This window comes from Sus scrofa, chromosome 10 (assembly GCF_054392235.1).
Source record: "Sus scrofa isolate SSC_HxYL_T2T_F1_AM1 chromosome 10, Sscrofa_HxYL_maternal_Yorkshire_Landrace_v2.0, whole genome shotgun sequence".
In the NCBI taxonomy this organism is placed as follows: domain Eukaryota; kingdom Metazoa; phylum Chordata; class Mammalia; order Artiodactyla; family Suidae; genus Sus; species Sus scrofa.
The window spans coordinates 18766097-18780183 of NC_139392.1; the positions used below are offsets into that span (position 1 = coordinate 18766097).

General features: G+C 40.8%; 1 protein-coding gene across 18 annotated transcripts in view; it reads right to left on the reverse strand.

Moving 5' to 3' along the window:
- Nucleotides 1-14087, reverse strand: part of CEP170 (centrosomal protein 170) — a 122207-nt gene that overhangs the window by 38316 nt on the left and 69804 nt on the right. For 10 of the 18 annotated variants that reach the window (XM_084979265.1, XM_021064160.2, XM_084979264.1 and 7 more), the window contains exons 9-10: nucleotides 10757-10920; nucleotides 10277-10570 (exon numbers count right to left, since the gene is read on the reverse strand). In XM_084979265.1, the coding sequence (XP_084835391.1) occupies nucleotides 10277-10570; nucleotides 10757-10920 (458 nt within the window). The remainder of the gene's footprint in view (nucleotides 1-10276; nucleotides 10571-10756; nucleotides 10921-14087) is intronic. The other 8 variants (XM_021064171.2, XM_084979267.1, XM_084979266.1 and 5 more) reach the window with 1 other exon arrangement.

Below are 14087 nucleotides of genomic sequence, written 5' to 3' on the forward strand. Positions count from 1 at the left end.
TGAGCTTCCGTGTAGGTTGCAGACGCAGCTCAGATCCTGTGGGGCTGTGGTCTAGGCTGCCAGCTGCGGTTCTGATTCAACCCTAGCCTAGGAACTTCCATATGCCACAGGTGCGGCCCTAAAAAGGAAAAAAAGACAAAAAAAGTACATAAAATCTGACATATGATATCATACTTAGAACTCGAGAGCTCCTCAAAGCAGAGACCAAGTTTGCTAGATTTTCTCATCTTTTCATTCTAGATTTTGTCCCTAGGTGATTCCACATATCCCTGAGGCGTCACTTAAATCACCAACTACGCACAGCTGCTCACCTGTTGACTCCCTCCTCCTAGATGGCTCAAAGGTATTTCAAATGAATGATGCCAACCCAGCCTCCTGAATCTCTCGTCCCCACTCTGAGCAGGGCTCAATTAAAGCCCTCGCCCTGATGAAGTATACGATCAGGGTCCCTCAAATCCAAAGTGGGAAAGGGGAAGAGATCAGATGTCCACCCGACCTTGATGCCTCCTCTCTAAATAGGATGCTCCTCCTCAAGTCTGTCAGTTTCTAATTCTTCCCAGGAGGAGGAAGGAGGAGTAGGAACAGAAAAACTTCTTTTTGAACTTGTACCCCCTGAGCTCTCTGGGACTGGCGGTTTACAGACAGCTTATTGATCTTAGGGGCTGGGGTGGCTCTCGTGTGGCCTCTCCTATAGTTCCCCTGGTCTGGGTAGAAGCATCTCTAGACTGAAAAGTGACCTGTGATCCCTCCCACAGCCTCTAGGTTTAGGGTAAGAAGGCAGAATTATGGGACGTGTCCTCAGGCATTTCCTTTGAATGGGTGCAAGTGATATCTGGCATCTCATGTGGGGATTTCACATCCATTTCTCATTGGCTACTTGAAACAATCTTAGGACCTGTTACTGAGGTATGTATGATACTTGTTATCCACAGGCTGCTGGGCACTTATTTTAAAATCACGACTAAAGAATGGAACTGCATTCGTACTGATCATATCAAAGTGTCTAAGTAAAAAGGCACTCAAGTCTCACCCTCAGGAGACAAGAACACCTCTTTCCTCAATGAGCAAGGACCTCCTGGGTAAGGACAGCAGGATCTGTACCGGTTCAAATCAAAGCAGAGGTTTCCAAGGCTTATGGAAATCACTTGACACACATGCAGAAATTACAGTCACTAATATCAGGGAATGAAATCAGGAAGATGTGGAGTTCCCGTCGTGGTTCAGTGATAACGAACCCGACGAGTAGCCATGAGACGTGGGTCAATCCCACGTGGGTTAAGGATCTGGCGTTGCCATGAGCTGTGGTGTAGGTTGCAGACGAGGTTGGTCGGGCATTGCTGTGGCTGTAGTGTAAGCCGGCGGCCGCAGCTCCGATTCAACCCCTAGCTGGGAACTTCCGTATGCCGCAGGTGCCACCGCAAAATGCAAGAAAAAAAATTCAGGAAGATTTAATAGATGAGAATTTCTCTAAACTTGCAATTGTTCATGAAAATCTAATTTCATATTTTAAATGAAAAATCCCTTAAAATTCAGTGGAATGCAGAAAAGAAACTCATGGACTTGGAGAGCAGACTTGTGGTTGCCAAGGTGGAGGGAGGGGGATGGACTGTGGGTTTGGGGTTAATAGATGCAAACTATTGCATTTGGAGTGCTTAAGTAATGAGATCCTGCTGCATAGCAAAAGGAACTATATCTGGTCACTTAGGATGGAACATGATGGAGGATAATGTGAGAAAAAGAATATGTGTGTGTGTGAGAGAGAGAGAGACTGGGTCACTTTGCTGTACAGCAGAAATTGTCAACACTGTAAACCAACCAAAAAAAAATGAGGTGGAATAAATAGTTCTAAACATATAACACTGTTATTTTTGTAACGTATTTATAATCAATTTTTTTGTTGTTGTCTTTTTAAGGCCACACCCGCAGCACAGGGAAGTTCTGGAGGCTGCGGGTCAAATCAGAGTTGTAGCTGCTGGCTTAAACCATAGTCACAGCAATGTGGGATCTGAACCGCATCTGTGACCAAAACCACAGCTCATGGCAATACCAGATCCTTAACCCACTGAGCGAAGTCAGGGATCAAACCTGTGTCCTTATGGATGCTAGTCAGATTCATTTCTGCTAAGCCACGACAGGAACTCCCATAATCAATTTTTATATTTAAAATTCAGAAATCCCCACTGTGGTGCAACAGGATCAATGGTGTCTCTGGAGCCTGGAACACAGGTTCAATCCTCTGCCCGGCACAGTGGGTTAAGGATCCGGTGTTGCTATAGCTGTGGCATAGGTAGCAACTGCGGCTCAGATCTGGTCCCTGGCCTGGGAACTCCAGATGCCGCAGGGCAGCCAAAAAAGGAAAAAAAAAAAAAAAAATTCAGACAAAATTTTTAGAAAAGAGCTCAGAATGGGAGTATGGGAGATATTTCATAATTTCTCATGGTATACATCAAACACATGTACATTCATGTTCACAACAGCCAAAAGGCAGAAACCCAAATGTCCATCAATGGATGAATGGGTAAACAAATCGTGGTCTATCCACACAACAGTATGTTATTCAGACATAAGAAGGAATGAAGTACTGATGCATGCTACAGCATGGAAGAACCTTGAAAAGATTAAGCCAAGTGAAAGTAGCAAGTCACAGGATTCCACCTTTTTTTTTTTGTCTTTTTGTCTCTTTAGGGCTATCCACGAGGCATATGGAAGTTCCCAGGCTAGGGGTCCAACTGGAGCTGTAGCCGCCGGCCTACACCACAGCCACAGCAACACAGGATCCAAGTAGCATCTGAGACCTACACCACAGCTCATGGCAACACCAGATCCTTAACCCACTGAGCGAGGCCAGAGATCGAACCCGCATCCTCATGGATGCTAGTCGGGTTTGTTAACTACTGAGCCATAATGGGAACTCCAAGATTCTGTTTTTATGAATGGTCAGAATAAGCAAATCAACAGACACAGAAAGCAGATTAGTGGCTGCTAGCAGCTGGAGGAGGCAGGAATCAGAAGTGACTGCTTAATAGGTATGCGATTTCTTTTTAGGGTCATGAAAGAAAAATGCCCAGGAATTAGAAAGTGCTGATGGTCACCCAGCATTGTGAATACACTAAGACAGTGACCTGCACACTTTAAATGGCTAAAATGGTGAATGTTATGTGAATGTCACCTCAGCTATTTAAAAAAGGCACCATCTGGCCTGATCTTCTTCCACGTCACCTCTGTCTGGGTAAAAACATACTCTCAAATCTTTGTCCTCCTGAAGAATCTGGGCCACATCCTTGATTCTTCCATTTCTTAGGAGACTTGCAGCCACACTCTCTTCTCTTTCCATCACTGTTTAGGATCCTTTTTCTATTGACTCCTCCTTTTGTATGTTCACATCACACTCAGATCTAATCTAATGTCTTTATGGTTAAAATGTCCAATTTCTCTCTTCTTCATGGCTTATTTCATTATCACGCATTCCTTTCTTTCATCCCTAACATCTGGCTGGTCATCGACAGCCATCTTAACCTTCTCTTGCCAAACAGATTTTTAAATACTGAGTGGCAAGGTAGGTGTTGCTAGAAACTCAGAGGTATCTCTAGTTTTTTCCAATCAAGACAATTCTGGAAGTTCCCGTGTGGCTCAGTGGTAGCAAACCTGACCAGTATCTATGAGGATGCAGGTTCCATCCCTGGCCTCACTCAGTGGGTTAAGGATCCCGCACTGCTATGAGTTGCGGGGTAGGTCACAGATGCCACTTGGATCCCACCTTGCTGTGGCAGCTGCAGCTCTGATTTGACCCCTAGCCTGGGAACTTCCATATGCCACACGTGTGGCCCTTAAAAGACAATTTCCCTGAAACTTATACATGTCTTTTGAAATGATCTACAGACTTTTGTGACTTTCATACTTATTACAAAGAGAAGCTTACAAAACATACCAAGTTTTAAATTATACATTTAACAAGTTACTTTGGAATCAAAATACAAACTAGTTTTAGCATGTAAAATACAGGAAAGCCTGTCTGTGGAAGCTTGGTTGTATTTAATCAATCTATAAATTTGCTGAAATCAATAAGCTAATGTATAGCTAAGAACATACATATACGGATAAAAATGAAAAAGCATGTCATAAGATTTTCTTTCTCATTCATTCATTAAAAAGATATTTACTGAGCGCCAGGCACTGTTGTTCTAGGCACGAGGAATACAGAAGAAGACCAATAAGACCATTCTAGAAAGAAGAGAGAGAAAATAAACTAGCTAGTGGTACATTCCACAAAGGAAATCTAACATGATAAAAGGAGGGGAACACTGGGGCTCTATCAGATGGGGTGGTGAGACAAAGTCTCTGCAAGTGAAATATGAGAAGGAGGTAGGCAGGCAAAAACCAAACCTAAACAACACAGAAAAACACACAAGGCACAGCTCATTAGAGTGGAGAGCCTCTTAACAGCAGGAAAATAAACGAGACTTCAGACAGTAACAGAGAAAGGAACACAGGGAGGCAAACCTATTAAATGTTAAGCTTTTGACTGAAAAAAAGCAAAGGTTTCCTTATAAAGCTTTGGGAATTAACACAGCAGGATAGGGTTTCCTATGCCTAAGAGGACATGGGGCGCTAGGAAGGGGAGAGGAGAATCAGAGTAACCAAAAGTAAATTCTCCTGATAGAAAAATTTAAAAAAAATTTTTTTTTTTTTTTTGTTCAGTGAAAAGACAGCAAGAAAGAAGATTAGTGTATGAGGAAGAAAAATCAAGCTGTCAGAATCGACCTGTTAAGAACCCCACTCTTTGCTTTGGCCCATCAACTCAGATGTTTCTAGATTAAAAGGAAGCAGAAAAAAGTGTTACATCCAAATTCAAATGCAGCCTCTGTTATCAAGGTCTTCTCTTACCACACCAGGCTCTCGTTTGATCTTTTCTCCACTCATCTCATCTGGTGTGTGAGTGGACTGTGGACACACTTCCTTCTTCTGTGCCCTACCTGGCACTCTCTGCCTAACTCTGACTCTATCACAGCTCCCTGGCTCTGACCTGGACCCAATCTTGCCGTGAACCTCAGAGTCAGGAACAGCTTACACCTGGATCCAGGCTCGCAGCTCTGGTTTCGTCTGGGCTGACTCACTGCTGTCGAGGTTCTTTCTTCCGTGATCCCAGTCTTGTTACAGTTCTCCTGGTTCTGGATTCTTCCCTATGCCCCGGCTGCCGACAGAATCGGCACTGAGAGATACAAAGCCCCAGGAGGGGAGAGATGATGCTAAAAAGAGGTACCCGGGGAGTTAAAGCTCAGGACAGGAGAGGTACCCCGAAGAAATGGTCCGCGGGACGGGATTTCTGGAGAGGAGAGAGACTTGTTTCGAAAGACACAACCTCAAGCCCTCAACAATGGCCAATTTCTCTCTTTCATTTAATCTTTGGCTTTCTGTTTTCACTACAAGTCTTTCTCACTGAGCTTGAAAGTCTAGAGCCGGGAGTTCCCCTTGGGGCTTAGAACCCAACTAGGGTCCATGAGGACAGAGGTTCGATCCCTGGCCTCACTCAGTGGGTTAAGGATCCGGCGTTGCTGTGAGCTGGGGTGACTGTAGGTCGCAGACACGGCTTGGACATGGCACTGCTGTCTCTGTGGTGTAGGCTGACATTTGACCCCTAGCCTGGAACTTCCACATGCCTCGGGTGTAGCCCTAAAAAGCAACAACAACAAAAGAGAGAGGCTAGAGCCGCCCTGACAACATCCTCCTCTTCCCTGGGCAGTGCTTTGGATGAAGGAGTAGGGAAAAGAAAGTGGCTCTACAATGGGTTTTCTAGGTGTCACAGGGAAGTCAAAGCAGGGAGGTCCAGGGGCGATTAGCATGGCTACGGAAGACAATTACCTTCAGTCCAGGCAGTTAACAGCACTTTCTTATTAGAGCGCATCTCCATGCAAGCTTAGACGTAAAACTTAAGAGGTCTTTATAAATAACAGACATTTGTGTTAATAGCATAAAAGGTAAATTTGGGGACAAAGCATAAAATAAGGTTATCTAGGGACAAACCCACCACACAAGCATACAAACCCCAGTGCTGTGATCCCATAACCTGGGGGCTGGGTCAGGGGATATCTCAGGCCCTTTTAACTACGACCATCACAGAAGATGATGGCATTTTACTTCATCGTCTCTTTAAAGAAAGCCCATCTTAAAAGTGTGCAACGTCTCCGAGTTAAGATGCAAATATATGTTCTACTTTTCTTCCCTACACCCAGGAAGACAAGGTATTTGGGGGAAAAACTGAACAGGCCTTCCAGGGCTTCTCATAGCGAACATCGGTGTAGCACGTGACGCTGATGCTCAATCACTTTTTTTTCAGTCTCTTTCTGACTCCAAGATGCTCTTTTCGTTTGGTTTGCTCTTATTTCTGTTTGATCCTCCTTTATTCACTCTTATTCCTTTATCCACCCATGTTAGCGTTGCTAAGAATTTCCTTCTTGGCCTCTTCTTACTCTAGGCATTCTTTCCAAGCGATCTCAAACATTATTGTGCATTCAGCTACTCTAACTCCGAAATCGGTATCTTAGCCCAGACCTCTTCCCTAAGACACGGAGGACATGCATATTCGACTGCCTATTGGACATGCCAGCAGCTCTTTTAACTGCCTTCTCTGCTTCCAACCTTGCCAATTTTCCATCCCTTCTTCACACTTATGACAGTGACTTGATCATACCTGCCGTACCTAAAAGGCTGCAATGATCCACCGCCGCCTTTTCAGTATTAAAAAATCTGAAGTTTTTAGGATGATACACAGGGGCCTTCACTATCTACTTCAACCTCAGTTCTCTAAAAGTAACTGTGGTCTTCCGCACAAGTCCTCCACTTCCTTGTGCTTTTGAACACGTTGCTCCGTATGTCTGGAAAACCTTCGACCACGCTCGTTATGGGATTAAGTCCACAGGTTTCAACATACGCTTAGTTGGCAATTAAATTCAATATCTATTGAGTACATTTTCTACACCAGGCACTAGGTTCCTGCAGTCATGGAGTTTATAGTCTTGCACCTGTGCCTGAGCACATGTTTGTTATAGGGAAGTGGGAGGCAAGTAAATAAGAAACTATCAAACAGGGATAAAGCTTATGATTAAAATAAGCTGATCTGATAGTGACTAGGGAGATGTCTTAGACTGGATGGCTAAAGACTCTCTGAGGAAAACATAACCTTTTGGAAACCATTAGTATCCTTACTTGAAAAGTTTGTTTATCAAAGCATTCATCGTACTTTTTTAGGGCTGCATCTGCAGCATATGGAAGTTCCCATGTTTGGAGTCAAATTGGAGCTGCAGCTGCCAATCTACACCAGAGCCACAGCAACAGGGGATTCGAGCCACATCTGCAGCCTACACTGGAGCTTGTTAGCAATGCCAGATCCTTAACCCAATGAGCGAGGCCAGGGATCAAACCCACATCCTCATGGATACAAGTTGGGTTCTTAACCTGCTGAGCCACAAGGGGAAACTCCTCATCGTACTACTTTTAATTCATGCTTTACTTGTGTGGTTCCATTCCTCTTCATATTCAGTTCTTGAGGAGAACTCTTGTCTTTTTAATCTTTCTCTCCCAACACAAAGCCTGGCACCCAGTCGATGTTGAGTAAAGGTTGCTAAAAGAGTAAATGGACAAAACAAACCAGCTCTCCAATGAGGGAGTAGAAAAGGAAAGAGGCCACACTTCGGTTTTCAGGACCAAACAACAGTTAAATCGAGAGGGACAACAGCTGATGGCCCCCACGTCCATCCCACACACCCTAAACTTCAAAAGGGAGAACACGGATGACAGCAATTTGGAGGGATGCCGGGATCTGCTCCTCCCTCCCAGGTCCTTCTGAGGCCTAGATTCTGGCTATTCTTGGTCTTGGTTTTCTTCATGCCCACAGGTTACTTCCTGTTCTTTAGGCATTTGTCTCCCCAGGGCCTGACCTCTAGCTTTAACCACAGCTCATAGATTCTCAGCTCTTTTTCTTTGGGATTCACAGGGCAATGTAGTGACTCTTGTTTTTTCCTGAGAGTTATGCTCTTGGCTTTGTTTTCTCATTTATACAAACTAAGAACGACTCTGAATTATTTACTCAGTCACAGTCTGACATTACTCCCTTAAATGAATCCTGCTCTAAAAACGTGGTTTTTCCCTGTCCATAGTGTGACCATATAATTTATCATTGAAACTGAGATTCTTTTTGAAAATGAAAAAAAGATGCTTATGACAATTACAGGTAGCAAGTGTACAGCAGATTTTGTGGTCCCTCCCTCTACCTGGGAGTTTACTAAGGGGTCTCATCCGTAATAATGACTTCTTTCTTGGCTTTCTGGCTGTTCTGGCCAGGCTATTCTCCTGCACTCTAATTTCCATTTGAGCTTCAGATTTGACCCTTTCAATGCTGAGAACTTTTCAGGATTTATTAATACCTATAGTAGAGATCCATATGTGGAAACTCTTAATAAGGGTAGTAACACAGCTAACATTTATAGACCTCTTGTTATAAGAAAGATATTGTAAGAAGCCTTTTATATGTTTTATTAAATCCTTTTTGCAACCTGGTGAGATTGCCTCCATTTTACTGATAAAATAAACACAGGCTTCAAGAGGTTAGTTGACTCAAGGGCACATCTCTAGCACATGCAGGGTTTGTACTTAATTCCACTGTCTGCCTCCAAGTGTTCATGCTCTTAAGTACAATATAATCTCTCACTATAATATAATGTTTTAATAGAGAAACATCAGTAACTATGAATGAAATACCCATAAACCAAACAAAGGTCTAATAGGATAAAATTAATATTAATCTGAATTTTAAAACTTCTTAGCAGTCTCTTTTTTTTGTTCAAAAAGTATCCTTTTATTTTCTATTTGACAGTATTTTAAATAGCAATATACGTGTTCTCAATAACCAGAGAAAAAATTATAAACTTTAAAATAATCTGAAAGAAATGTCATTACTGATTCCCAATGATGAAAATAATTCAACATCACCAAGAGTCATTTTCTATTTCCAATACTGTGTCCTTAGATTTCCTCTAATATATCAGAAAAATAACTTTATCTGTTTAATTGATTTATCTCTCTTATTAACAACTATCATAACATCTATTTCCTAAACTAATGGGTCTCCAAAAGTTCAGAGCTGTACCCTCCAACGGTAAAAAATTTTGAGCATATGTTCCTCAATAAATGAATGTTTATAAATTATATACATATACCAATAGATTACACAGATTGTAGAACACACTCCTAAATAAAAATTAAAACGGTGAAATTAAAAGCTAACATAAGTATTAATAATTGCCCTGCATCCCAAAGGGTTATCTTGTCTAGTCTCTAAAAGACCATTCGGCATACTTATCATCTAAACTAGCTGTAGCTCAAATGTTAACGTGCATATAAACCTTGTTTTTAAAGCAGATTCTGATGCAGTATGTTTAAGCTGGGCCTGAGGTTCTGTATATTCTGTATTTCTAACAAGTTCCCTAGTGATGCTGGTGCTACTCACATGCTGAGCAATTAACAAGAACTTTAACAAGAGATTCATGTTTAGCCAAATTTATGTTTCTGTTTCCAGGGGATAAAATATGCAGCTGATTCTAAAGTCAACCTTCCATTATGGGGAAAAAAAATTGAGAGGAAGAACTACTTTTAAACCATACAACAATCATTACACACATTAATAATGTAAAAAAAAAATCTGAAATGTAAATAGTCATCATGACTAGATATACGCTTGGCTAAACTCAGAGTATCATATACACACTGATTTTGTTTTCATATACTTTTCTATCACCACAGACAGCAGTGAAACTAAGGACAAGGAACAAAACTGATTAAAACATTCATATTTTTATCTGCTTCCAAAATGAAATTAGTAGGCAGAAAAGCTTTGTTTAGCTCGTATCAGCTAATGTTTATATTAACAGAGTCATAGCTATCTGGTTTTGTGTGATGCTTAGTTTTTAAATAAATGCAAAGTGAGAATGGCCAAAGTATAGCATTTTAAAAGTCTATCTTAAAATTCAAACAAATTTAAAAGATCCAAACACCTTATATGTATAGGACTTTATATATGAAACGCAGGCAAATTCAGAATATAAGCAGAACAAAATCAAAAAGGATTTTGGTCTTACTGTTAGTCTTGCAGTTTCCTAATAAACTCCTAAAGGTTCGACAGTATTGACTACATGAGAACGTTTTATTCTATCTCCCCAATAACTTCCAATAGTCGAATATACCACGAGAAAACTAACATCATACCCAAATGTCAGTGCTTTACCTTGTCAATCATTTTCCTTGCTTCCACCTCCTCACTGTTGGGATTCTCTAACTCAATGGTGTAAGTGCCCTTGTCACTTTGGTCATCATCATTATCCTTTTCAGAAGCAGCAGAAGTAGCTTGATTTTTTAACATTTTATCCATCTCCTGGCTTGGTCTGTGCCCAAGACTCCCTGAACTTCTTAATAATGCAGTTGGTAGGAAGGGAATGGACACCGATGGCTCCTCTGATTTCTGTTTAAACAATTTCCCATGTGGAACACCATGCCCCCCTCTGTGGTGCGCAGAGCTAGTCTGTAAAGACAAAGAAACCACTTTGGCATCTGCTGTTGGAGATTTCGTTTTTTCAAGTTTTGTATGTGGTGTTGAGTAAGTAGTTTCCTGACACAAGATTCCTGTACTCTGAGTAAAAGAATACGACCTTCTTTTTCGGGGATTGTCTTCATCAAGGAATGCAATCATAAAAGCAGTCTGACTTACAACAGCTTGGTCGTGATGCTTTTCAGGAGCCTGAGCCTTCTGGAGCTTCTTCTGGTCTGAATGGTGGCGCCTTAAGTGTTCCTCCAGAGGTGCACGTTTGCTGCAGCGCCTGTGAGCTCCAGCATTTTCTGAGTCGCTTTGTGTGCCATCATCATGTTTATTTCCTGCACACAAAAAAGAAACCGCATAATAGAGAAGGAAAAAAAAAAAAATCCCGTGGAGAAAATTAGAAGCATATACAAAAGTGCTGTTTGTTCTGGCCCCTCCCCCTTTTCAATCCGAAGTCATATGTTCTCTTCAGTAACAGGCTCTGCAAACTTCCCTCAATTGCAATGCTTATATTCAAATTTTGTCAACAACAATGAGTCCTTTATAAGCAACTGAAAAGGATTACTTTTCTTTCTCCAAATTTTAACTTAATAATGGTTTGGAAATACCTTTAACAGATAAGCAATGCTATATCATCTGTGATAGTCTGTATTTATAACTTTAAACATTAATCCTGCCTTCAAACCTTTTACCTTATTTAAGCAATCCAGAAATTTATCCTTAACATTAGAGAGGAAAAGACAGAAAAGAGTGCGGTCACTGAAATGCTTATCATCATACCGGAAAAAAGTATACAAATGACATAAAAATGTGGTGACTCTTAGCTTGCAGTACTGAATGAACAGCACTGCAAGCTAAGAGTCATCACATTTTTGTCATAATAAAAAGAAGCAAATTTTTGGTTTCCACCAATTCTTGTGCAACTCTTTACAAATGCCTTTTTTTTTTTTTGCATTTTTCTAACTAGTATTTTATTTTATTTGTTTTTTTTTTTATCTTTTTAGGGTCACACCTGCAGCATATGGAGGCTCCCATGCTAGGGGTCAAAATGGAGCTGTAGTCACCGGCCTACACCACAGCCACAGCAACGCGCGGGATCCAAGCTGCATCTGTGACCTACGCCACAGATCACCGGATAGTTAACCCACTGAGCGAGGCCAGGGATTGAACCTATGTCCTCATGGATGCTAGTCAGATTTGTTTCCACTAAGCCACAATGGGAACTCCCACAAATGTCTTTCTAGCTATGAGAATTTTTGAAACTGCATGTATGTTCATTTAAACTCTGGTGGCTTCAATAAGTTATTTAATAAGGCATGCTAAAAGGCCCAGCATGGAAATGTGTAGTCTATGAAATCCTATATAAATCTACCAGACAAATGGCATGGTGCTAAATATGATCACATAAAAATATGTCTTCTCCATTAAGCATGTAGAATCAAGTTAGAAAACTGTATTGAATTTTGAGAGCATCAGCTTCCTAACACAGGTTTTTTTTTGTTGTTGTTATCCTTCATAGTTTTATTAGAGATTAAATGTGAAACTTCATGAAAATTATTTTTCATTGATTTAGGATTCTACCTAAATAAGTCCATTAGAAAAAAAAAATCAAATGATAGTTATATTATTATAGCATGAATTTAATGGAAAGTCATGTTATTCTATGCATGTTTTAAATGATAGCTTTTTAGAAGAAAGCTATACATGAATCTAGTCAACCATGTATTCCAATTCTTCAGGGACTAAATCTGAGCTTTAAATTTTTCTGGGATATATATATATATATATATATATATATATATATATATTTTTTTTTTTTTTTTGTCTTTTTACGGCCACAGCTGCAGCATATGGAAGTTCCCAGGCCAGGGGTCAAATCAAAGCTGCAGGCCTACACCACAGCCACAGAACACTGGATCCTAGCTGCATCTGCAACCCATCCACACCGCGCAGCAACACCAAATCTGGATTACAAACTTTCATCTGAACACCCGCTGAATAACACAATATCAAACAAATGATGATCAGAACTTAAAGATGTAGGGCCTGGGGAGGGCAAAGGACAAATGTCCAAGAGAAAGTTTAGTTTTAATACTCATGGGCTTGTTTCTAATGAATGTACAGGTTACCTATTGGTGCTAATCACTTAACGCAAGAGGACCCGCCACAAAACTGGAGCCATCTATTACCCCCCAACTCCCAGGTATCAACTATAATGGAAAACATAAAAATCATAACATAAGTAAAAACAAAACAAAAAACGTGGTACATAAAAGGAGTGAGAAGACTCAGAAGGGAGTGGAGCACATAGAAAAGTGTTTTGGGAAAGTAACAAGCCAGGGAGGCAAAGGGGGTGAGTAAGACCGAAATGAAGGGGTTTCAGGAGCACTTTCTGCAGAGTGACAGCCACTAACATTATAAACATCAGATAGACAACAAATCTGAAAAAAACCTTTCTTCAAATTAGCAGCTAGTGAAAAGCAATCTGAAAAGGAAAAAGCTGCGTTTAATTAATGGAATGTCTGCCTTGGTAATTAAGCTAGGAATCAGGAATAGCAGATGGGACACAGAACCAAACAAAACCATTAGTTCAAACACAGAAGTCATTAAAAACATGACATTGTACAATCTATTTCATGTTGGACTGGATATCCTGAAGAGCAATCCAGTTTGTAAGCGTTATAACGAACTCCCATACATCCGACGTACTAAGACCAACTAACCTATGTCACACACACACACACACACACACACACACTGACAATATGAAAACATCATCTTTACAGAATTTTGTTCTTGTACCAACTAAATTGTGGAATTTCATTCTTGAACCAGAAAGCTCTAAGTGAATCTAAAAATGAATATAAAGCTATAAATGAATAGCTTTAAAAATATTCACTTTTAATGAATGCAATTTATAAGCTATAAATGAATATAAAATTTGGCACTTGTCTGGTGTCAGGCCCGTTCAGTATCACTTCTTCAAGTTACAGGTTAAAAATCCTCTTTAGAAATTAGCCATTTTCTGGAGTTCCCATCGTGGCTCAGGGGTTAACAAACCCAACTAGTATCCACAAGGACATGGGTTCAATCCCTGGCCTCGCTCAGTGAGTTAAGGATCCCGCGCTGCCGTGAGCTGTGGTGTAGGTCACAGATGCAGCTCGGATCCTGTGTGGCTGTGGCTGTGGTGTGGTCCAGCAGCTACAGCTCCGATTCAACCCCTAGCCTGGGAACCTCCATATGCTAAAAAGACAAACAAACAAACAAAAAAGGAAATCAGCCATTTTCTGCCTTGAAAAATACTTTTTTGCATTTTTCAGCATTATACAAGATATCTGAGCTAAACTGTGATTTCTGTTTTTACTCAACCAACAACAAAAAATCAGTAGCAACTGTTCTCACCAAGCTGCTTTCTACTTTGTCTATCATTAATCAGACATAAAAATGTTGAAGTCCTTTCAGTATTTTTTAGGGTAGGCTAGCTATACCCATTTAGAAGCTA